This window comes from Schistocerca gregaria, chromosome 11 (assembly GCF_023897955.1).
Source record: "Schistocerca gregaria isolate iqSchGreg1 chromosome 11, iqSchGreg1.2, whole genome shotgun sequence".
NCBI lineage: Eukaryota > Metazoa > Arthropoda > Insecta > Orthoptera > Acrididae > Schistocerca > Schistocerca gregaria.
Window position 1 is genome coordinate 105,806,486 of NC_064930.1, and position 26,035 is coordinate 105,832,520.

At 42.2% G+C, this 26,035-nt stretch overlaps 1 protein-coding gene across 1 annotated transcript in view; it reads left to right on the forward strand.

Annotated features, from left to right (window-relative positions):
* Positions 1–26,035, forward strand: part of LOC126295140 (actin-binding Rho-activating protein-like) — a 184,930-nt gene that overhangs the window by 42,967 nt on the left and 115,928 nt on the right. Inside the window, exon 2 of the mRNA XM_049987421.1 lies at positions 5,191–5,366. Within this exon, the coding sequence (XP_049843378.1) occupies positions 5,191–5,366 (176 nt within the window). The remainder of the gene's footprint in view (positions 1–5,190; positions 5,367–26,035) is intronic.

Here is a 26,035-nt window from a genome sequence, read left to right on the forward strand (position 1 = left end):
GTCTCGATCCCTGAGTCTACAGATGGAGACGTCTGTAAGACAACAACCATCTGCACGAACAGTTCGACGACGTTTGCAGCAGCACGGACTATTAGCTCGGAGACCGTGGCTGCGGTTACCCATGACACTGCATCACAGACAGGAGCTCCTGCGATGGTGTACCCGAAGACGAACCTGGGTGCACGAATGACAAAACTTCAATTTTTCGGATGAATCCAGGTTATGTTTACAGCATCATGATGGTCGCATCCGTGTTAGCCGACATCGCGGTGAACGCACATTGGAAGCGTGTATTCGTCATCGCCATACTGGCTTATCACCTGGCGTGATGGTATGGAGTGCCATTGGTTACACGTCTCGGTCACCTCTTGTTCGCATAGACGGCACTTTGAACAGTGGACATTTCAGATGTGTTACGACCCGTGGTTCTACCCTCCATTCGATCCCAGCAAAACCTTACATTTCAGCAGGATAATGCATGACCGCATGTTGCAGGTCCTGTACGGGCCTTTCTGGATACAGAAAATATTCGACTGCTGCCCTGGCCAGCTCATTCTCCAGATCTCTCACCAACTGAAAACGTCTGGTGAATGGTGGCCGAGCAAATGGTTGGTCACAATACGCCAGTCACTGCTCTCGATGAACTGTGGTATCGTGTTGAAGCTGCATGGGCAGCTGTACCTGTACACGCCATCCAAGCTCTGTTTCACTCAATGCCCAGGTGCATCAAGGCCGTTATTACGGCCCGAGGTAGTTGTTCTGGGTACTGATTTATCATGATCTATGCACCCAAATTGCCTGAGAATGTAATCACGTGTCAGTTGTAGTATAACATATTTGTCCAATGAATACCCGTTTATCATCTGCATTTCTTCTTGGTCTAGCAATTTTAATGGCCAATAGTGTAATAATAAGTCTGAAGTACAAAGGTAAGTTCGTAATATAAAATAAAAACACAAAATGACAATTCTGGTTGTGAACAGGGGGAGTTCCGTATGAGAATGACATCCAGAGCAACGTATAGTAGAAAACTGGACAATAGCGTCGTTAATAAAGATAAGTTGTTAATGCAAAGTGAAAACAAAAACAGATGTTTCAGTGTTCGAACTGGGCTTGTACCATGCTATGACTATATTCACACAACTTATAGGTCAAAGCTGGATACCGGTGTCTTTTAAATAGTTAGCGAGCAATTAATAGCAATACGTATCGAACTTGCAAAATGAAGGAGTTACACTTATAGGTTGGGGTAGCCTCACGCAAGCAGTTTCTCGTACAAGACAGCCCCTGCCATCGAGTACTTGGTAGACGCCGCCAGGACATGGTTCAAATCCGCCACCCCTGTTGTACCCTGATCACAGTGTTAAGAAGTCATGATTTTGAACCAGCATGGTTGGTTTAATGGTGGCTTTTTATTGTTTATTATTACTGGGTTTTGAAATCAGTATTTAATTTTATATGATTCCGGATTTTAAAATGCTTGAACTTAAATGCAAGTCTGGATCAAATTAAAATTATCTTTGGCTAAATGAGCCTTCAGTTAAAGCAAGAAAATTACGTACTTGAAAAATTACGTAAAATACTTTTAAATACTGAAATTTGAATGCAATTTGTCAATTTTTAACACCACAATAAATGACTAATTTTTTTTTTAGCTAGGCTACTCTATCGGGATTGTCTGTTGGCGAGTATAATTTTGGGACGTGATTTACGCCTAAAAGTATCGCAATTTGTTTTGTAAAAAGTGAAATTTTAGATGCAGATTGTATTCTGAAAGCAAACCGAACATATTACACTGATTGGTGCCGTTAATACGCGATCATTCACTAAAAGACATCCCCACACAAAGTAAAACACATTTCATTATAAAAATCATTAAATAAATGCAGAGGAAAATGGTATGATTAGTCGTAATAACAAACACAATGAAATTAAATATTATTATGCAATAGGAGCACAAATAAAATCTCTACATAAGGTAGACCAAGCAATATATTTTATGACCGTGCCAGCCAGTGGCTGAAAAGGAAGAGAGAGAGCAAAAAAGATGCGAGTCCTTGTTCTCCTAAATTACATAGATTATCCATTACAGTGATATTAATTTCATTGTAATCTCAATGTCTATTGTCAGCTATAAAATCGTCTCAGCGCTACTTCGCGAGAACACACAGTCACGAAATCCACTAACACTTGGAGAAACGTTTTAGTGGGCAAGATGAATCGCGTTCCCCCAGCCTCATATGGATGAAGAGGTCACATGGCATCTGCTAAACTTCACCTGGGTAAACAAGTCGCACGGCTACCAGATGGCTGCCCTTACCCTGCTGGGATACTAGTTGTGGTAAGCAATTTCTTGACCGTCCAGTTCCAATCCATACAACGGGTCGGCATGGCAGATCTGTACTCATTGCCATTCGTCTATCTATATGTGAAGACCACGTTGATGTGTTCCTGGCCATCGACTCTCAGCATTGCACTAAACGATACGTGTCTGCACCATAGCCAGTTTGCCGCAGTAGTGAAGCACATACTCCCTAGAGCCAAAACGTGTGATCGCACATCCGTCATGGACATCACTGAAATTTTTAGTGTGGAGCTTAAACACTAGTACAGCTAGAGTATTCGCACACACCTGCTGAGTCATCATGTGTGTTTTCAGTTACTGAAGGCTACACTGTCAAACATCTTTTACGTCCATCTTCAACGGAAAACATGTCCATACGAACCTTTCATGCTCCTTATCCTATCACCAATAGGTTCCTGCAATTCACCCACATTTAGAAAAATCACTGTGTATAGTGAGCTGCGTGATACAGGAGTTACAAAATGATAAAGCACAAGACTATCACCTATTAGATACTAATATGGAAGAGAGCACAAGGAACAAAAAAATACCCAATAAAGTTAACCTTGTAAGTAGGCTGTTTAGGTTTTTATGTTGGTAACGTCACGTAGCGCTCTGTATGAAAATCACTGGCTGTGCTGTGTGCAGTCTGTGGCTGGTTGGCATTGTTGCAATATTCGCTATTGTAGTGTTGGGCAGTTGGATATGAACAGCGTGTAGCGTTGCGCAGTAGGAGGTGAGCCGCCAGCAGTGGTGGATGTGGGGAAAGAGATAGCGGAGTTTTGAGAGCGGGCGATCTGGACGTGTGTCCATCAGAAAGAGTACATTTGTAATACCGTATATCATGAACTGATATATATGAGATGACTTTTGAACATTATTAAGGGAAATACATTATTTGTTCTCTATCAAAACCTTTCATTTGCTAACTATGCCCATCAGTAGTTAGTGCCTTCAGTAGTTTGAATCTTTTATTTACCTGGCAGTAGTGGCGCTCGCTGTATTGCAGTAGTTCGAATAACGAAGATTTTTGTGTGGTAAGTGATTCATGAAAGGTATAGGTTATTGTTAGTCAGGGCCATTCTTTTGTAGGGATTACTGAAAGTGAGATTGCGTTACGCGAAAAATATTGTGTGTCAGTTTAGTGTTGATTAGAATAAGTAAAGAGAGAAATGTAATCAATAAATTTTTCTAATGGGAGGTTTCAACCTCATTAACTATGCATTAAACCATCAGCTATATAATGGAATGAGGGCAGTGGGAACTTGCCCTGGACCAGGACTCGAACCCAGTTCTCTCAGCCAGGCGCGCTGCCAAGATTACGTAAGTTGGTCGGCGGATTGCGTCAGCCGCCTTTGTGGCGTGACATGCTGTTGCCTCCTTGAGCCCCCGGTTCTAGATGTACCCATGTCCGGTTCTAAGCTACGCTACAGATCAGTTTGCAAAAAAAAAAAAACTTTATTTATGGAAATATACAGTAGAATCACCAACAAATTTTACATATTCACATACACCTTTGCCTTTAACCCAAATGAATACAGATTCGTTAACAGATATTTTCCTCCTGTTACGAGTATACAATGACAAGGAAGAAGGAGAAACATATGCAGATTTACCAAAATCCTTATTAGCTAATTCAGAAATATGGTAAGTGCGAAAGGCATTAGGGTATCTGAGCATGACTCAAGGCCAGACCCAAATTTCCATGCATTGGCAACCATGCGTCTACAGCCTGTTATTGCACATTCATTACATATGAGCAAAAAAATTATTCTGAGCACTATGGGACTTAACTTCTGAGGTCATCAGTCCCCTAGGACTTAGAACTAGTTAAACCTAAGGACATCGCACACATCCATGCCCGAGGCAGGATTCGAACCTGCGACCGTGGCGGTCGCGCAGTTCCAGACTGTAACGCCTAGAACCGCTAGGCCACCCCGGCCGGCTATGTATGAGCACACATAGCTTCTCTGTAGTTAGTTCTCCATCAGTAGAGATGCTCACAGTCTCGTAAATATCATGAATTTTTAACCTGCACTCTTGCGTTTCCATATTGTGGATTTGGTCACTGGTTTCCTTTGTGGTAACTTCAACTGGGCATCCACAGCATTCTTTGTCTCCGCTGCTTGGTCGACCACGATTAAATTCATTAATCTAAAATTAAATAGTCTTCAAAGGTGTTGCAGAGTCCGCATGAACTTCATCAAATTCTGTTTTGCTTTGTGTGGCAGTCCAAGTTCAAACGACAAATTTTAATAACGGCGTAAACTCTTTTTTTCTTGGTTTCCAGTTGTAATCGAGTCATTGAACAATTCAGAAATCTGTCAATAATGAACTATGTGCTGTAGATTGTTGAAATTCTTTATACAAACCTTGGAATAATCAAGCTTACCAACCATGATTCCATTTTTTCGTGGGTGTTTACCAGTCTTGTCAAACTACCAAAATATTGTAAACACATGATTTTAACAAGATTGTCATTTATTTTTATGTATTTTAACAGATACAAAGAAGGACTGCACTGTCTGCAACAGGTCAGTTTGATAAAAGCAGGAAGTAAGTGCATCTTCTTGAAGTAGAAATAGCGCATTACATCCTTGTGACAAGATTGTACAATTTTGTTAGATTTTTTAAATGTAACCATCAAAGGTATATTACAGTTTTAAATGAAGTGATGGTTGTTTGATGACCGGCTTTGTGTATTACTGTCACAGGCCCACTTTTACCTCGAACACACTGTGTGTGCTGTAGCTGGGGAAACACAGTGGGTCAGGGTCGCGCTCTGAGTCTGTCTGCACATTTTATAGTGCCGAGCTTTCTTTGCGACAAAAGGCGTCCTTCCTCAGGGCGTGCCGGGCGAGGAGCCACGCCGGCGGCGCAGCAGCAGCCCGCGCCTGCTGGACCGCGTGCAGCTGTTCGACCGCGTGGCACAGGAGCACGCCGAGTCGCAGGCCACCAACCCCTTCTCCGACCACTTCCAGGGCCGCATCTCGCCTCGGCCCGACGACCCCGACTACGGCAAGTGAGTACTGTGCGGCAGCAGTCTGGCCAAACCATAGCGTTAACCTCCTCTTAATGTATACTTTTTTTTCACATGTGAAACTATCAAATATAAAAATATGTGTGATATCTGCATTACTAATGGCTAACACAATGCGCACTGACCCAGATCCAATTTCTACTGATACACAGCTCGAGGCACTCATGGATGATCAGACACTGTAGAGGTACCAAATGTTCACTGCTGTGTTGCACTTACTGATTCAGAAACCCCCGACTCTTATATGGCAACAGCTTCCACTGATGTGGCGTGCTAGGAGGCAGCAAATTCTGATACATTGTAAACAGTACAAACACCAGAATTCGGAAGCTGTGCAGTTTTTCTCACAATGAAGTGGAGTACAAGGCTAGCAAAGGAGCTCCAACAATAAACTGTATAAGGTATGCAATTTTAATAAGCTGCTTGTATAAACTACTCATCATGTGTATGAACAAGCCAACACCATTTCAAAAAAAAGGTACTTCATTAAATTTCTCCAAAAAGTTAATTCATAATATACACTACTGGCCATAAAAATTGCTACACCAAGAAGAAATGCAGATCACAAACGGGTAATCATTGGACAAATATATTATACTAGAACTGACATGTGATTACATTTTCACACAATTTTGGTGCATAGATCCTAAGAAATCAGTACCCACAACAACCACCTCTGGGCGTAATAACGGCCTTAATACGCCTGGGCATTGAGTCAAACAGAGCTTGGATGGCATGTACAGGTACAGCTGCCCATGCAGCTTCAACACAATACCACAGTCCATCAAGAGTAGTGACTGGCGTATTGTGACCAGCCAGTTGCTCGGCCGCCATTTACCAGACGTTCTCAATCGGTGAGACATATGGAGAATGTGCTGGCCAGCAGAGCAGTCGAACATTTTCTGTATCCAGAAAGGCCTGTACAGGACCTGCAAAATGCGGTCGTGCATTATCCTGCTGAAATGTAGGGTTTCGGAGAGATCGAATGAAGGGTAGAACCATGGATTGTAAACATCTGAAATGTAAAGTCCCTGTTCAAAGTGCCGTATATGCGAAAAAGAGGTGACCGAGACCCCATACCGTCACGCCGGGTGATACACCAGCATGGTGATCACGAATACACGCTTCCAATGTGCGTTCACCGCGACGTCGCCAAACACGGATGCGACTATCACGATGCTGTAAACAGAACCTGGATTCATTCGAAAAAATGACGTTTTGCCATTCGTGCACCCAGGTTCGTCATCGTGTTCACCATCGAAAGCGCTCCTGTCTGTGATGCAGCGTGAATGGTAACCGCAGCCACGGTCTCCGAGCTGATAGTCCATGCTGCTGCAAACGTCGTCGAACTGTTCGTGCAGATGGTTGTGATCTTGCAAACGCCCCCATCTGTTGACTCAGGGATCGCAACGTGGCTGCGCGATCCGTTACAGCCATGCGGATAAGATGCCTGTCATCTCGACTGCTAGTGATATGAGGCCGTTGGGATCCAGTACGGCGTTCCGTATTACCCTCCTGAACTGACCGATTCCATATTCTGCTAATAGTCGTTGGATCTCGTCCAACGCGACCACCAATGTCGCGATACGATAAACCGCAATCGCGATTGGCTACAATCCAAGCTTTATCAAACTCGGAAACGTGATGGTACGCATTTCTGCTCCTTACACGAGGCAACACAACAACGTTTCACCAGGCAACGCCGGTCAACTGCTGCTTGTGTATGAGAAATCGGTTGGAAACTTTCCTCATGTCAGCAAGTTGTAGGTGTCTCCTCCGGCGCCAATCTTGTGCGAATGCTCTGAAAACCAAATCATTTGCATATCATAGCATCTTTTTCGTGTCGGTCAAAGTTCGCGTCTGTAGCACGTCATCTTTGTGGTGTAGCAATTTTAATGGCGAGTGGTGTAAATACACTGCCTGATAAAGGAACTGAAGCTCGCTCAAGACACAGTCAGATGTCAATGTAACTTTGTATATGTACAGACCATTGGTGGGTATGTAAATGATTGGAGTCGCGGTGTTCTGTGACAGGTAGAGGTAGAGCAGCCCCAAAGGGTTCTAGACTTGTTCATGTTCAGTGCTCCTACCAGACATGGTACGGTATATAAGAAACTTCAAAATGGTTCAAATGGCTTTGAGCACTATGGGACGTAACTTGAGGTCATCAGTCCACTAGAACTTAGAACTACTTAAACCTAACTAACCTAAGGACATCACACACATACATGCCCGAGGCAGGATTCCAACCTGCGACCGTAGCGGTCGCGCTGTTCCAGACTGTAGCGCCTAGAACCGCTAGGCCACTCCGGCCGGCATATAAAAAAATGGACAGGGTCAGATGCTGAAGGAAGAGGGGAAGGAAGGTGATTAGAGGTGGCGCACAAGCAACAGAATGTTTCAAGGGATGGGGAAGAAAATCGACCATACCCTTTCAAAGCAATCTCCCGGGCATTTGAGTGAGCAACTTAGGGAAGTGACAGAGAACCTAAATCAGGATTGATGGTCTCTGATTTGATGCTTTGTTCTCGCAAATGTGAGCCCAGTGTGCTATCGACTGCCCCACCTCAGTCAGTGTGAGATGTTGAGTGGGTCAGCGGTATCCACATCTGACGCAATCTGAAAAGGGTCTCATCGTGGATCTCCAGGTGGGCCAATCGGTGGCATCGTACGGTACCTGTATTTACGGATTGTCCAAAAGTCACAGAGGCCTGATTTTGGAGGCGTAGGGTTGTGATGGTGACTTCACATCGTCAGTGTTCTTCTCGATCACGCCAGACCACGAAAAGGGATGATGGCTGTATTGTACACCAAGCACATGGTAACCACTTCACATATGCGCCTGTACTCTGGGAACAAGTAATGGTGTCAATGCGACATACCGTGCCATTCAACAGCATTGGACGAGGACTGACAGCTGCCAAACTGGGGAATTACTGTCGCATGTGCACAATGTCGTTGACACCACAGGATAAACAGAGGCGTTTGCAGTGGCGCCATCACCAGGAAGCATATATTGTAGGTCTACATCTACATCGGTAGTCTGCAGTTCACAGTTAAGTGAACCACCTAGACTATTCCTCTGCCGCTCCACTCTCGAATAGCGTGTGGAGTAAAAGAGCACTTAGAAGTTTCCGTGAGAGGTTTGATTCCTCTTGTTTTATTGCGACGATGATTCCTCCCTATGTAGTTGGGCGCCAACAAAATATTTTCACACTCCGAGAAGAAAGCTGGTGACTGAAATTTTATCAGAAGACCCTCCCGCAACAAAAAACTCTTGGTTTTAATGGTTGCCACTCCAGTTTACATATCACATCCGTGGCGCTCTCTCCTCTGTTTCGGGATAGTACAAACCGAGCTGCCCTTCTCTGAATTTTTTTGAAGTTATCCATCGGTCCTATCTGATGCAGATCGTACAAGAATGGTATAGGCTGCTCTTTAGCAGACCTGCTGCATTTTCTGAGTGTTCTGGCAATATTGAATCGTCCCCTTAGAAAAATTATACTTGACTGTGCTTAAACTGACACACAATATTTTTTTGGCGCAACGCAATCTGACTTTCAGTAATCCCTACAAGAGATTGGCCCTGACTAACATTAACCTATACGTTTCACAAATCACTTACCTCACAAAAATCTTCGTTACTCGAACTGCTGCAAAACAGCGAGCGCCACTACTGCCAGCTAAATAAAAGATTCAAACTACAGAAGGCACTAACTACTTATAGGTACAGTTAGCAAAAGAAAGATTTTAATAAAGGACAAACAATGTATTTACCTTAATAGTCATAATATATATAGCAGTTCATGACATCCATTCTTACGAATCTACTGTTTCTGATGGACACACCTCCAGATTAGCCATTCTCAAAAATCCGCCATCTCACTTCCCCACATCCACCATTGCTGGCGGCTCACCTCCAACTGCGCAACGCTTCGCGCTGTTAACATCCAGCTGCCCAACACTACAATGGCAGACAACAATGCAAACTAGCCACAGACTGCACACAGCACAGCCAGTGATTTTCATACAGAGCGCTACGTGGCGTTACCAATAAGAAAACCTAAACAGCCTACTTACAATATTATCTATGTGAACGTTCCAACTTAATTTATTCGTAATAATGCTGACAAGTAGCATCGCACTGTGTTCGGCGACGAATCAGGTTCTGCTCTACCACATCGTCAGGAACTGTGGCAGCAACCTAGGGAGAGGTCCCATCCCTCGAATCTTCTGCTGAGACACAACGGTATTACTCCTGCTGTCATGGAGTGGGGAACATGGGGTATGACTTCAGGTCATAGATGGCTGTTATTGATGCAATTATGACAGAACAGCAGTAGGTACTTAACGGACATTCTGTGTCCACACGTGTCACCTATCACACGATAGAATTGTGGTATCATTTTTCAACAGGACAATGTTTGCACACACACACACACACACACACACACATACACACACAATTTGTGTTGCTATGAACTGTCTGCGTGATTTTCAAGATACTCTAGTGACTAGCAACAGCCTGTAACCTCCCCCTCAATTATCGACCTTAATGACAGTGAAAAATTAAACCGCGTGCACCTAATGGAAATTTGGGAAAAGCAATTGTCACCGAAGTTAATCTGTCAGTTAAGAGGGAGGAAAGGGTTACATCTAAATGAAAGAAAAAATGCAAATGAAACTGGTTGAAATTAATTTTGAAAAGCGGTAAAGTTAATAAAGAAAGTAAATGTGCAGTCATTATGTTAACAATTAACTGGCGTTAATTAGATATTTGAGATTTGGACAACTACTACAATAACTGAAAATGAAAGATTATTGCACATGTAATTGGCACTAAAAGCGTGGCAACTGAAGGTTGAGACGTGTCGTGTGAAAACTGAATGTTTGCCAGAAGTAATAAATTTTGCTACACCCTGACTTAATGTAGCAAAAGAATTATTGAAGCTGGGAAACAGAAAGTTAATTTAGTGACTGAAATTAATAGTGAAACTTTATTTCTGAAGCACTACGAAATTCAATAAAATAAGGTTAGTCTTGGGCTACCTCAACAATCATTTCAAAAGCTAATTGAATCTATGTAATTTAGAAAAAAGAGATTTAACTTTGAACTTGAATTAAATGATTCTGAACAATTAACAGTAGTAAAATTTAGTACATACCAAGCTGAGCTGCAGTCACAGGTAAGCTAAAATCTACTAACAAAACTTGCACTCTTAATTTCTCCTTGTGTAATCTAAATATTGTAGCCATCTACGAATATCTTAACTGAAATTTGAAATTAAAGCAGTGAAGTGGAATGATATTAGTTTAATGCTGGCGTTTGAATTTCAATGACACTCGGGTTCATTCGGGAAAAGGAAGGGACCCTGCTTGGTAATGCAATTGGGACAATGAGCAACAAAGGTTCATACTACGTTGCTGTAATTCTGTGATGCAACAGTTTGAAAAGCTGAGTTCTGCCATACAGTTCTAAACCTTCACGTGCTTTCAGCCTTCCTTGTTGGTTGATTGAAGGTTTGGAGTCGTCGATCGAGGAGGTGGCGACAGTCACTCATTGTCGGCCATCGCTGTTGCAGAAGCTGGATGTTGGTGCGCCTTCTTCTAGACACGGTCACCAGGCGAAACGGTGCGCCAGCTAATGCTTCCCGTCCGTGACACCGTGCCAGAAACTATCATAGCAAGTCGAGCACAATTACATGCTGCCAAACCCCAGAAGCGCGGCAACTCGTGGGAGCGTCACACAACACACCTGCTCCACCGCCCTACTCCAGCCAGACCCTGCTCCGCCCGCGCTCCATGCGTCAGAGTTAACACTACCCAAGATCCTAAACACTTTGGTTCTCCACACAACCTATCGATGGAATTGTTCGATAGCATAGTTTTCCCTAGGCCAGACCCGGCATAAAAATACAAATAATGTTTACAAAACAAACCATTTATACATCGACATAGTGAAACAATTCCAATATATAAAGACACAGAAATTGTTCAGGTAACAAAATAAGGAAAAAAAATTTATCGTACAATAGATGGAAATAGGAGGATATGAATTTCCGGCGTTACAAGCCCCATATCCACCCTGACGTAATATGTGTGGGACTAGTTCAGACAGAAACTCTGTCCTAGTACCAGTATTCCTAATATCGAGAACCACCCACAAACTTTCATCTACATCTACATTTATACTCCGCAAGCAACCCAACGGTGTGTGGCGGAGGGCACTTTACGTGCCACTGTCATTACCTCCCTTTCCTGTTCCAGTCGCGTATGGTTCGCGGGAAGAACGACTCCCGGAAAGCCTCCGTGCGCGCTCGAATCTCTCTAATTTTACATTCGTGATCTCCTCGGGAGGTATAAGTAGGGGGAAGCAATATGTTCGATACCTCATCTAGAAACGCACCCTCTCGAAACCTGGACAGCAAGCTACACCGCGATGTAGAGCGCCTCTCTTGCAGAGTCTGCCACTTGAGTTTGTTAAACATCTCCGTAACGCTATCACGCTTACCAAATAAACCTATGACGAAACGCGCCGCTCTTCTTTGGATCTTCTCTATCTCCTCCGTCAACCCGATCTGGTATGGAGCCCACACTGACGAGCAATACTCAAGTATAGGTCTAACGAGTGTTTTGTGAGCCACCTCCTTTGTTGATGGATTACATTTTCTAAGGACTCTCCCAATGAATCTCAACCTGGTACCCGCCTTACCAACAATTAATTTTATATGATCATTCCACTTCAAATCGTTCCGCACACATACTCCCAGATATTTTACAGAAGTAACTGCTACCAGTGTTTGTTGCGGTATCATATAATCATACAATAAAGGATCCTTCTTTCTATGTATTCGCAATACATTACATTTGTCTATGTTAAAGGTCAGTTGCCACTCCCTGCACCAAGTGCCTATCCGCTGCAGATCTTTTCGAATGCTGCAACTTCTCTGTATACAACGGCATCATCTGTGAAAAGCCGCATGGAACTTCCGACACTATCTACTAGGTCATTTATATATATTGTGAAAAGCAATGGTCCCATATCACTCCCCTGTGGCACGCCAGAGGTTACTTTAACGTCTGTAGACGTCTCTCCATTGAGAATAACATGTTGTGTTCTGTTTGCTAAAAACTCTTGAATCCAGCCACACGGCTGGTCTGATATTCCGTAGGCTCTTATTTTGTTTATCAGGCGACAGGGCGGAACTGTATCGAACGCCTTCCGGAAGTCAAGAAAAAATAGCATCTACCTGGGAGCCTGTATCTAATATTTTCTGGGTATCATGAACAAATAAAGCGAGTTGGGTCTCACACGATCACGGTTTCCGGAATCCATGTTGATTCGTACAGAGTAGATTCTGGGTTTCCAAAAACGACATGATACTCGAGCAAAAAACATGTTCTATAATTCTACAACAGATCGACGTCAGAGATACAGGTCTATAGTTTTACGCATCTGCTCGACGACCCTTCTTGAAGACTGGGACTACCTGTGCTCTTTTCCAATCATTTGGAACCTTCCGGTGCTCTAGAGATTTGCGGTACACGGCTGTTAGAAGGGGGGCAAGTTCTTTCGCGTACTCTGTGTAGAATCGAATTGGTATTCCGTCAGGTCCAGTGGACTTTCCTCTGTTGATTGATTTCAGTTGCTTTTCTATTCCTTGGACACTTATTTCGATGTCAGCCATTTTTTCGTTCGTGCGAGGATTTAGAGAAGGAACTGCAGTGCGGTCTTCCTCTGTGAAACAGCTTTGGAAAAAGGTGTTTAGTATTTCAGCTTTACGCGTGTCATCCTCTGTTTCAATGCCATCATCATCCCGGAGTGTCTGGATGTGCTGTTGTGGGCCACCTCACCTCAGGGGATGAGAGAATGGCTTTGTGACACTCTTCCCTTCTGAATGAGGGCATGAATCCAGGCCAAGTTCTTTATACGAGGGTTGGAACTACACACACGAACTACACACAGGAGGCGGCCACACGGGTAGCGGGGACTGTGTGGAAGAGACTGGCCGGTTTTTTAGGTTAGAGGGTCTCAGGGAACCACAGAAGGGACGTCCGTGTAAAAGTGGGCAGGTGAAACACTGTAAGGTAGAAACGATACTGTAGTTGTAAACTGTCGTAGCTGTGTTGGGAAAGAACCAGAGCTCCAGGCCCTAATAGAAAGCGCTGAAGCTCAAATAGTTGTAGGTACAGAGAGTTGGCTAAAGCCAGAAATAAATTCAGCCGAGATTTTTTCAAACGATCTAGTAGTGTTCAGAAAGGATAGATTAAATACAGTTGGTGGTGGAGTACTTATTGCTGTCAGAGGTAGTTTGCCTTGTAGCGAAATTGAAGTAGATAGTTCGTGTGAAATAGTGTGGGTAGAGGTTATACCTGACGATCGAAGTGCACTATTAACTGGATCGTTTTACCGACCCCCGACTCACCAGGAAAGTACTTGGGCTCGAACAAACACAAATACACGAAAATCGTGTGAGAAATAATCTAAAGGTCTCTTATTGCACTAGTTATACTCCCGCATCTGCAAAACTCTGCAGTCGTCCGCTAGAGGCCTCTGCGTATGCCATGCCGCATTGCACACTGACCTGCCGGTACGCCAGTCGGAACCAGTAGGGACGATGCATTGTACCTCTGAAGTTGCGTTTTACGACATTATTTGTGTATTGAAGCGTCAGATGGCTCGGCGATTGGTAATCAATCCTGCTAATGTATTGCGATTGGTTGAGATGAAGTTACGAAGAACCCTTCTTCGTGAAGATAGTATTGGTGTACAATTGTACATGTTTTCTGGTATCTATTATAGTGTAGAAATATGAGCATAAGTTAGAAACAGATACTGTTGTAATACTAACACATAATGATGATGATAGAGATGATAATGACGAACAACTCATTGCAAACGGTAGTGCTAAGGCAAGTGCGGGAAGAGGCGATGGAAGCAGTGACAGTGAATACCAACCGTCTCCCAAGAAGAAGGTTAAAGTTGCAAGTATGATCACGGCGTTTGATGACAACACACTGGAGAACATGTACGATGATTATTACGTAAGAGGTATCGACTCATACGACAAGCTTCTGAAAAGATACCCTAAACTGAAGTCTAAAAGCGATATTAGAAAGATACTGGATTACGTGGCAAAGAAAAGAGAAGGAAATACAGATTTCAAAGACTATCGAGGAGCGTGTAATGGCGAAATTCGATGAAGCGCGAGAATGCGGTTCCGCCGTTCATTATTGGCATTCACAGCATTGGGAATTGGACGTGGCCAGAAATCTCGGGTGTACAAACTTTACAGCTTCACTAGGATTTATTACTAATTTGAAGAAAGTGTTTAGAATCTCGCCATATCACTATGCTCCAAGTACGTAGAGATAAGGATCACGAAGAAGAGCTGATTGAAAGAGCTCAAACGTTTGTTGCTGACGTCAACGAGCATATCACTGGAGAAAACATCGACGTTAGTTCTGTATGGAACTGTGATCAGAGTCAGTTCAACTATGAACTTTCTTGTGACAGAAAACTATCCACGAAAGGGGAGGGAAACACTGTCGCGATGTTGCAATCAGTTAACTGTGCAACACTTAGTTACACGATCGATGTTGCTACATCAATGGACGGGCGATTGGCAGACAAACTCTATATTTTCTTCCAAGAATCCAGTGGAAAGTTTGGGCCCCGCGTGTCAAGGGAAATAGAAACGCGGTGCCCTCCAAATGTCGTCGTCGATGCAAGTGTGAGTGGGAAGATGACGCAACAACATCTGAAGGCGTTTTTTCTGTCAGTTTTGAATCCACATTTGTCGAGAAAATTAGTACTTTGTGATTCCTAGTCTGGACATAACGATGAACGAGTACCACTGCAATAATCTGGCGGAAAGCATGTAGATTTAGAAATCATTCCGCCTAAAACTACAAAATATGCAGAACCTCTGGATGTGTGTTTCTTCAGGCAATATAAAATATATGCCAAGAGAATAACAGACTTCATTAAACTACGTTCCAGTAATATGCAGCCGAAATTGCACGACAGATTCTTTATTACGAATATGCACTCTGTCATTTACAATCAGTTATCTGCGGGAGTATACAGAGCAATGCTTCGTTACGCTGGCCACGATGTTGGTGAACCAGTGAACAACTTCGAAAGTGTCACTGACGTTGCGTTCAACACTGATATTACAGAATGTGCAAATACGCCATGCGATCAACTTGCATTTGTTCACTGTGCGTTTTGCAGTCATTCGTATTGCTCGGAGCATTTTATTGACATTCCGCATTTGCATTTATAGTTAAGATTCCTGCATTGCGTATAGCGTCTACAATTACATCTACAGTGATATCTAGAGCATGACTGCAGAGTTTTGCAGAAAAACGAGACCCAGCAGCGCATTCAGAGGTACATAATGGTCTTGTAACCAAACGTTCATACATATCTGTTTGTTCGCGCCCATGTACTTTCCTGGTCAGAAGATATAGTTGCTGAACAGTTCAAAGAAAACTTAAGTCTCATTTCAAATAAGTACCCGGCTCACACAATTATAGTCGGTGATGACTTCAATCTACCCTCAATATGCTGGAAAAATTATACGTTTAAATCCGGCGGCGGGCATAAAACGTTACCCGGAATTGTACTGAATGCTTTCTCAGAAAATTATTTTCAACAGTTAGTTCATGAGCCCACTCGAAGCGTAAATGGTTGCGAAGGCATGCTTCAGCTTTCAGCAACAAATAATCCTGGACAAATAGTGAGTATTGCGACGAAAACAGGAATTAGCGAGCACGAGGCAGTGGCTACTAGGCTGAATACCCTAACGCCTACAACCATCAAAACGAAACGCAAGGTATACCTATTTAAAAACCTGATAAAAATGCTCTTTACGCCTTTTTAAGAGACAGTCTCCACTTCTTCCGATCTGATTATGTAAGCGTAGAAAAGTTGGGGAATATTTTCAAAGAGGTAGTATCGACAGCAATTGAGAGATGTAGACCACATAAGTTAATAAGTTATGGTACTGATCTCCCATGGTACACAAGACGGGTCAGATCACTGTTGCAGAAGCAACGAAAAAGGCATGTCAAATTTAAAAGGACGCAAAATCCCCAAGATTGGCCAAGTTTTACAGAAGTTCGAAATATGGCGCGAACTTCAATGCGAGATGCTTTTAATAATTTCCACAACGAAATTCTGTCTCGAAATCTGGCAGAAAACCCAAAGAGATTCTGGTCATACATAAAGCACACCAGTGGCAAGACGCTATCAATAACTTCACTACGCGATAACAACGGCGAAGTCACTGATGACAGTGCCACCAAAGTAGGGTTATTAAAGACAGTTTCTGAAACTCCTTCACCACAGAGGACGAAGTAAATATTCCTGAATTCCAATCAAGAATAACAGCCAAGATGAGAAACAGAGAGGTAGATATCCTCAGTGTCGCAAAGAAGCTTAAATCACTTAATAAAGGCAAGGGTCCAGATTGTATACCAGTCAGATTCCTATCAGAGTATGCTGATTCAATAGCTCCATATTTAGTAATTATATACAACCAGTAACTCACAGAAAGATACGTACCTAAAGATTGGAAAACTGCTCACCAATACCCAAAAAGGGAAGTAGGAGTAATCCGCTAAATTACAGCCCTATATTACTAATGTCGATTTGCAGTTGGGTTTCGGAACATGCACCGTTCCTCACAAGCGTCTTCTAACCAAACTGCGTCCCTACGGAGTATCGCCTCAGTTGTGCGACTGGATTCGTGATTTCCTGCCAGAAAGGTCACAGTTCGTAGTAATAGACAGAAAGTCATCGAGTAAAACAGAAGTAATATCCGGCGTTCCCCAAAGAAGTGTTATAGGCCCTCTATTGTTCCTGATCTATATTAACGACCTATGAAACATGGTGAGTAGCCCTATTAGACTGTTTGCAGATGATGCTGTCATTTAACGTCTTGTAAAGTCATTAGATGATCAAAACGACTTGCAAAATGATTTAGATAAGATATCTGTATGGCGTGAAAAGTGGCAACTGACCCTGAATAAGGAAAAGTGTGAAGCTATTCACATGAGTACTAAAGGAAATCAGCTAAATTTCGATTACGCAGTAAGTCACACAAATCTGAAGGCTGTAAATTCAACTAAATACTTAGGGATTACAATTACAAATAACCTAAATTGTAATAATCACATAGATTGTGTTGTGGGCAGAGAAGACCAAAGACTCCGATTCATTGGCAGATCACTTTGAAGGTACAACAGGTCTACCAAAGAGACTGCTTACACCACGCTTGTCCGCCCTATTCTGAAGTACTGCTGTGCGGTGTGGGATCCGCATCAGGTGGGACTGACGGATGACATCGAAGAAAGCACAAAACAGGGCAGCTCATTTTGTATTATCGCGAAATAGGCCAGATAGTGTCACAGACATGATACGTGAATTGGAGTTGCAATCATTAAAACAAAGGCGATTTTAGTTGCGACGGCATCTTATCGTGAAATTTCAATCACCAGTTTTCTCCTCCGATTGCGAAAACATTCTGTTGGCACCCACCTACATAAGGAGAAATGGTCATCACGATAAAATAAGACAAAATCAGGACTCGCACAGAAAAATTTAAGTGCTCATTTTTCCCCTGAGCCGTTCGAGAATGGAACGGTAGAGACAGCTTGAAGGTCGTTCACTGAACCCTCTGCCAGGCACTTTATTGTGAATAGCAAAGTAATCTCGTAGATGTTGATGTAGAAATAGTGGCAACTACTTATTCAATACTGACCCTACAGCTTATCTTAGAAGCAAGATTAAGGAAAGGCAAACCTACGTTTCTAGGATTTGTAGGCATAGAGAAAGCTTTTGACAATGTTAACTGGAATACTCTCTTTCAAATTCTGAAGGTGGCACTGGTAAAAAACAGGAAGCGAAAGGCTATTTACAATTTGTGCAGAAACCAGATGGCAGTTATAAGAGTCGAGGGGCATGAAAGGGAAGCAGTGGTTGGGAAGGGAGTGAGACAGGGTTGTAGTCTCTCCCCGATGTTGTTCATTCTGTGTATTGAGCAAGCAGTAAAGGAAACAAAAGAAAAATTCGGAGTAGGTATTGAAATGCATGGAGAAGTAATAAAAACTTTGAGGTTCGCCGATGACATCGTAATTCTGTCAGAGACAGAAAGAAAGAACTTGGAAGAGCAGTTGAACGGAATAGATAGTGTCTTGAAAGGAGGATATAAGATGGACATCAACAAAAGCAAAACGAGGATAATGGAATGTAGTCGCATTAAGTCGGGTAATGCCGAGGGAATTAGATTAGGAAATGAGACACTTAAAGTAGTAAAGGAGTTTTGCTATTTGGGGAGCAAAATAACTGATGATGGTCGAAGTAGAGAGGATATAAAGTGTAGACTTGCAATGGCAAGGAAAGCGTTTCTGAAGAAGAGAAATTTGGTAACATCGAGTATAGATTTATGTGTCAGGAAGTCGTTTCTGAAAGTATTTGTATGGAGTATAGACATGTATGGAAGTGAATCAAGGATGATAAGTAGTTTGGACAAGAAGAGAATAGAAGCTTTCGAAATGTGGTGCTACAGAAGAATGCTGAAGATGGGTAGATGGGTAGATCACATAACTAATGAGGAAGTACTGAATCGGATTGTGTAGAAGAGAAGTTTGTGGCACAACTTGACCAGAAGAAGGGATCGGTTGGTAGGACATGTTCTGAGGCATCAAGGGATCACCAATTTAGTATTGGAGGGCAGTGTGGAGGGTGAAAATCGCAGAGGGAGACCAAGAGATGAATACACTAAGCAGATTCAGAGGGATGTAGGTTGCAGTAGGTACTGGGAGATGAAGCTTGCACAGGATAGAGTAGCATGGAGAGCTGCATCAAACCAGTCTGAGGACTGAAGACCACAACAACAACAAGAAGTTCTAGGAGACTGATGACTTCAGATGTTAAGTCCCATAGTGCTCAGAGCCATTTGAACCAAGCAGTCTTGCTACGCCCGTTGCTAGATCGCGGGAAGCGCCATGTGCTAATTAACTTTTATCCCGTCTATCGTTGCAAATCTTCGTCTTTCCAAAGGGGTTTTCAACCTTCGAAATAAAAAATTGTTCTCAGGGGCCAGGCCTGGAGAGTATGAAGGATGAGACACCACAGTAATTTAGTTTTTTTGTAAAATAGTCACGAATCAACAGGGATGAATGTGCTGGTTCGTTATCGTGGTGTAGGAGCTACGAATTGTCTTGCTGCATTTTAAGTCGTTTCGTTCTCACATTTTGTCGCAGGCGTCACAACACGTCGTGATAATACTACCGATTAACAATTTATCGCCGTGACACGAATTCATGATGAACTAATCCTTCAAAGAAAACTATCAGCATGCCTTTGACACTTGACCTGACATGGCGAGCTTGTTTTCCTCTCGGAGAACCTTTCCCGATCCATTCTGAAGATTGAACCTTCGTCTCTCCATCATAACCGTAGACCCTCTTGTCATCACCAGTTGTTGTTGTTGTGGTCTTCAGTCATGAGACTGGTTTGATGCAGCTCTCCATGCTACTCTATCCTGTGGAAGCTTCTTCATCTCCCAGTACCTACTGCAACCTACATCCCTCTGAATCTGCTTAGTGTATTCATCTCTTGGTGTCCCTCTACGATTTTTACCCTCCACGCTGCCCTACAATACTAAATTGGTGATCCCTCGATGACTCAGAACATGTCCTAACAACCGATCCCTTCTTCTGGTCAAGTTGTGCCACAAACTTCTCTTCTCCCCAATCCTATTCAGTACTTCCTCATTAGTTATGTGATCTACCCATCTAATCTTCAGCATTCTTCTGTAGCACCACATTTCGAAAGCTTCGATTCTCTTCTTGTCCAAACTATTTATCGTCCATGTTTCACTTCCATACATGGCTACACTCCATACAAATACTTTCAGAAATGACTTCCTGACACTTAAAATCTATACTCGATGTTAACAAATTTCTCTTCTTCAGAAACGCTTTCCTTGCCGTTGCCAGTCTACATTTTATATCCTCTCTACTTCGACCATCATCAGTTATTTTGCTCCCCAAATAGCAAACCTCCTTTACCATTTTGAGTGTGTCTTTTCGTAATCTAATTCCCGCAGCATCACCCGACTTAATTCGACTACATTCCATTATCCTCGTTTTGCTTTTGTTGATGTTCATTTTATATCCTCTGTTCAAGACACTGTAGATTCCGTGTTGATTCTCTTAAGGAACATCTCGTTCCCATTTGCTCGATTCAAAAGCTGATTACAGCTTGCGAGACGAAGGTCTGATCTTCCGTCATGAGACGTGGGACGAACATAGCGGCAACACGATACGTTCCAAGATGCTGTGTCAGGATTTCATGACATGATCCAACGGAAATGTTACTTTCTTCAGCAATCTCTCTGACCGTCAGACTTCGATTGTGACGCACAGTTTCGTTGACTATCCTGACATGAGCGTCGTCGGTAGACGTCGAAGGGCGTCCTGAACGAGTCATCTTCAACTTGAGTTGGATCATTTTTAACCCTGTGAACCATTCGCAAATAAGATTACGACTTGAGCACTCGTCGCTTTAGGCTTCCCGCATCATTTGGTGTGTCTATGTAAAGGTTTTCTTCAGTTTTACGCAAAATTTAATGCAGACACGTTGCTCCTCTAACTCTGTATCTCTAAATTCGCAAACTGTGCGACACAACGTTCTACTCAATGCAGCACTGAACAACAACTGGCATACATACAACAATGAAACTGCCGGCTCTTACACGTTAAACACAGGCGTGTGAGGGGTTGCCAACCGCATTTCGCTCCAACACATTATTGTCGCGAAACTACGAACGTTGCTGAATTTTTTCAACGCATCTCGTATTTTGGTTAGGCAGCGTAATTTGCAGAATGTGTTGAATGTGTTGAAGCTTTACACAAGTACTTGTGGAACATTACAGTTCATTGTGTTTGAGGACCGTAAATGATTTTAGTTATAAAATAGCTGAGTCAGTAGAGCAAGGCTAAGATCCGAGGTTCGAGACTGCGGTCCAACACACATTTTTAATGTGGCAGGAAGGTTCATATCGACGCACGCTCTGCTCCAGACTGAAAATCCATTCTGGAAATAGATATCCCACTTGATTTTAAGCCACTGGGTACGCCATGTATTTTTACACTACAATGGTTACGTAACGTATTTTAATGAATGTACACTGGCACTGTGACAAAACCCACGCACATTCTGCATTTTATCCATTCTACGTATGGACGCCACATCAGTGACAGATGCCTTCGTATCTTCTACGGTTGTGCGAAACTCCTATTTTAAGTGCCCCCATAACATGCTACTTCTTCGGCAGTGCTGATCTGTTGGTCATAACATCGTTCAAACATAAAATTTATCTAGTAATGTAGCTTGATAATGCCCAAGGTCGCAAAGTGATCTAACTGATAAATACAGAAGTGAAGTGTTGATTAAGAACAGCCGTCGCAGGAAAATAGCTTTATTTAAGAAACGCTGTGTACTTGTTTAGCTAGCTAGCTTCACACACCCTAACAGTTCACACCCAGCCTCGGATTGGTCGGGCTCGTGACGTCATCCGACAGCATTCAGACATAGCTAAATTTTGGGCGGCATGTATTGGTGGGGGCTTGTAGAGTGGGAGCATTGACGCTGTTTGCTTTATTTAGCACCGAGGCCCACAATTTGTCTGATTTCACTGCTCTAACTTTTATTTTAGAGTCTTTTTATGTTTGCTATGAATGTGAGTCCGTATTGATGATAAATTGAATTGGAAGAAACACACTGATGATCTGCTGAAACGATTAGGTTCAGCTACTTACCCTATTAGAGTTATTGCAAATTTTGGTGATAAACATATCAGTAAATTAGCCTACTATGCCTATTTTCATGCACTGCTTCCATACGGCATATTTTGGGACAATTCGTCATTAAGAGAGAAAGTATTCACTGTACAAAAGCGTGTAATCAGAATGATAGCTGGGGTCCACCAAAGATAATCTTGCAGACTCGCAATACATATATTCACTTACGAGATTTGTTATTACTAATCCATCCCATTTCAAAAATAACAGCGAAGTGCATAGCTACAACACGAGAAGAAAGGATCATCTTCACTATTCGGGATTTAACCTCGCTTTGGCACAAAAAGGAGTGAATTGTGCCTCCACAAAAATCTTTGGTCATTTGCCAAACAGCATTAAAAGTGTGACAGATACCAAATCAACATTTAAAAGCAAATTAAAAGAATTTCTAAATGACAGCTCCTGCTACTCAATAGATGAATATTGAGATATGAATTAGAAACTGTGAGAAATTATTATAAATTAAATATTTAATGTAAACAAAATTTATGTCATATTCACTCATTCCACATCATCACGAAATGTCGTATTCATGATCTATGGAACAAGTATTAATGTATGTATGTGTGTATGTACACTGGCCTTAAATGGTTTTTATTTTATAAATCACTCATGATGAACATAAATTAAGAAAATCAGCCTTCAGTTGCAAGGTAAACTTTTATTAGTTTACCTGCTCCCAAGCCTCTAAAAGATGCAGAAGTTTTGCTTAATGAAGTCAAAGGATGTAAATTAGACACCCTTTAAGAATTGCAAATTTTTAAACACCTTATTATTGACAGAGAAAATTTACTTAATGATCAGCTGCAAGTAAAAAATAGAAATTGTTTCGAAGGATTTCAACCTTTACTCTAATGGAGTTCACCAACTGTCTGCTTCCAATGACCGATGCTGTTTCCTAACTGCTTTGTCCCTTTATTATAGCGCGATTGTAGATGGTGTCTCTATGTACTTTGTACTGGTAATGACACCTAGTTGCTAAGGTGTTCCTTAATTTGCCTGTTTTATGTTCAAGATATTTTATGCTTCGCACGCTTGTTTTTACCATACTAATTTATTAGGTACTGTAGTGGACTTCGCCCTCTTATTATAATATTTGAGTGTAAATTTTCATGCCCTGACTCTGTAGCTAGTTCTCAGGTAAATTGTTTAATGTTCTTTAGCAATAGGTAGGTTTCTCCATTTGTAGCACTGCTTACCGTCACAATTTGTTTACAATTTACGTTTGCTTTAAGTAATTTTGAGACAGCTTGTGTCTAGCGCTTGTCTTATTGTTTGTAGTACTGACAGAGATAATCTTTATGCGTCTTTATTCTGTTTTAATTTTATTCTTTGACATGGCCACAATTTTCCTTATTATGAAATCATTAGATTGATGATGTATTTCAATGTGAAACTTGCCATGCCTTGCAACTGAAGGCTGATTTTCTTAATTGCTGAACAGTTAACAGTTCCTGAAGAGCTGCACGATGTTAAAGATTTGTACAGCCATGATGAGCCCATTTCGGCATTTTCCCATAATCAGACGCTCTTACGTGTAATAACGTTGCATGTCCTGTCTTTTTTGTAGAATTATTGGTTTCTCCTTAGATGTACGCTGAAGACGTATGTCTGACTTTATTCGGTTTTTATGTATGCTGGTTTTCTCTTGATGTACGTTGCAGTAGTTATTGCTGGATGAAGGGTCTTGCACAGGATAGAGTAGCATGGAGAGCTGCATCAAACCAGTCTCTGGACTGAAGACCACAACAACAACAAGATTTATCTCTCCTCATAAAAATCGACTAAAATCAGGGGAAACTAATAATTCTACAAAAAAGACAGGTCAAGGTAGCAACGCTGTAACATGTAAGAGCATCTGATGATGGCAGTATGCCGAAATGGGCTCATTGTGAGTGATTTATAGAATAAAAACCACCTAAAGAGCAGTGCAGCTGTTTGCCACTCATCATAATCACGTCACGAGAAGACATACTTTGCATTGTGGGCTCCAAAGAACAAAAGTTATTAGGTCAGGTTGCCCTCAATGGGTTGGGTACACGCAATCCCAAAGAAAGCAGGTGCTGACAGATGTGAAAATTACCGAACTATCAGTTTAATAAGCCACGGCTGCAAAATACTAACGCGAATTCTTTACAGACGAATGGAAAAACTGGTAGATGCAGACCTCGGGGAGGATCAGTTTGGATTCCGTCGAAATGTTGGAACACGTGAGGCAATACTGACCTTACGACTTATCTTAGAAGAAAGATTAAGAAAAGGCAAACCTACGTTTCTAGCATTTGTAGACTTAGAGAAGGCTTTTGACAATGTTGACTGGAATACTCTTTTTCAAATTCTAAAGGTGGCAGGGGTAAAATACAGGGAGCGAAAGGCTATTTATAATTTGTACAGAAACCAGATGGCAGTAATAAGAGTCGAGGGGCATGAAAGGGAAGCAGTGGTTGGGAAAGGAGTGAGACAGGGTTGTAGCCTCTCCCCGATGTTATTCAATCTGTATATTGAGCAAGCAGTAAAGGAAACAAAAGAAAAATTCGGAGTAGGTATTAAAATTCATGGAGACGAAGTAAAAACTTTGAGGTTCGCCGATGACATTGTAATTCTGTCAGAGACGGCAAAGGACTTGGAAGAGCAGTTGAACGGAATGGACAGTGTGTTGAAAGGAGGATATAAGATGAACATTAACAAAAGCAAAACGAGGATAATGGAATGTAGTCAAATTAAATCGGGTGATGCTAAGAGAATTAGATTAGGAAATGAGACACTTAAAGTAGTAAAGGAGTTTTGCTATTTAGGAAGTAAAATAACTGATGATGGTCGAAGTAGAGAGGATATAAAATGTAGACTGGAAATGGCAAGGAAAGCGTTTCTGAAGAAGAGAAATTTGTTAACATCGAATATAGATTTATGTATCAGGAAGTCGTTTCTGAAAGTATTTGTTTGGAGTGTAGCCATGTATGGAAGTGAAACATGGACGATAACTAGTTTGGACAAGAAGAGAATAGAAGCTTTCGAAATGTGGTGCTACAGAAGAATACTGAAGATAAGGTGGATAGATCACGTAACTAATGAGGAGGTATTGAATAGGATTGGGGAGAAGAGAAGTTTGTGGCACAACTTGACTAGAAGAAGGGATCGGTTGGTAGGACATGTTTTGAGGCATCAAGGGATCACAAATTTAGCATTGGAGGGCAGCGTGGAGGGTAAAAATCGTAGAGGGAGACCGAGAGATGAGTACACTAAGCAGATTCAGAAGGATGTAGGTTGCAGTAGGTACTGGGAGATGAAGCAGCTTGCACAGGATAGAGTAGCATGGAGAGCTGCATCAAACCAGTCTCAGGACTGAAGACAACAACAACAACTTGACAAAAGATATAACGTGAATTTTATTTACAAAATGCACTTTGTTGGTGCTAGTAGCGCTTGTAAGCATCATATCAATATGTCGCACTTAGTGGCCGAGAAATGAGAACAATATGATAAGGCGTGGTCTTTTGAACACTTATTTTGAAAAATTACATTTTACCTATTAATTGTTGCTAATAGTTACCCCCATGAAAACAATGGTTCTGAGCACTATGGGACTCAACTACTGAGGTCATCAGTCCCCTAGATCTTAGAACTACTTAAACCTAAATAACCTAAGGACATCACGCACATCCATGCCCGAGGCAGGATTCGAACCTGCGACCGCAGCAGTCGCACGGCGCCGGACTGCGCGCCTAGAACCGCGAGACCACCGCGGCCGGCTTACACTCATGAGTTTGTGTGTT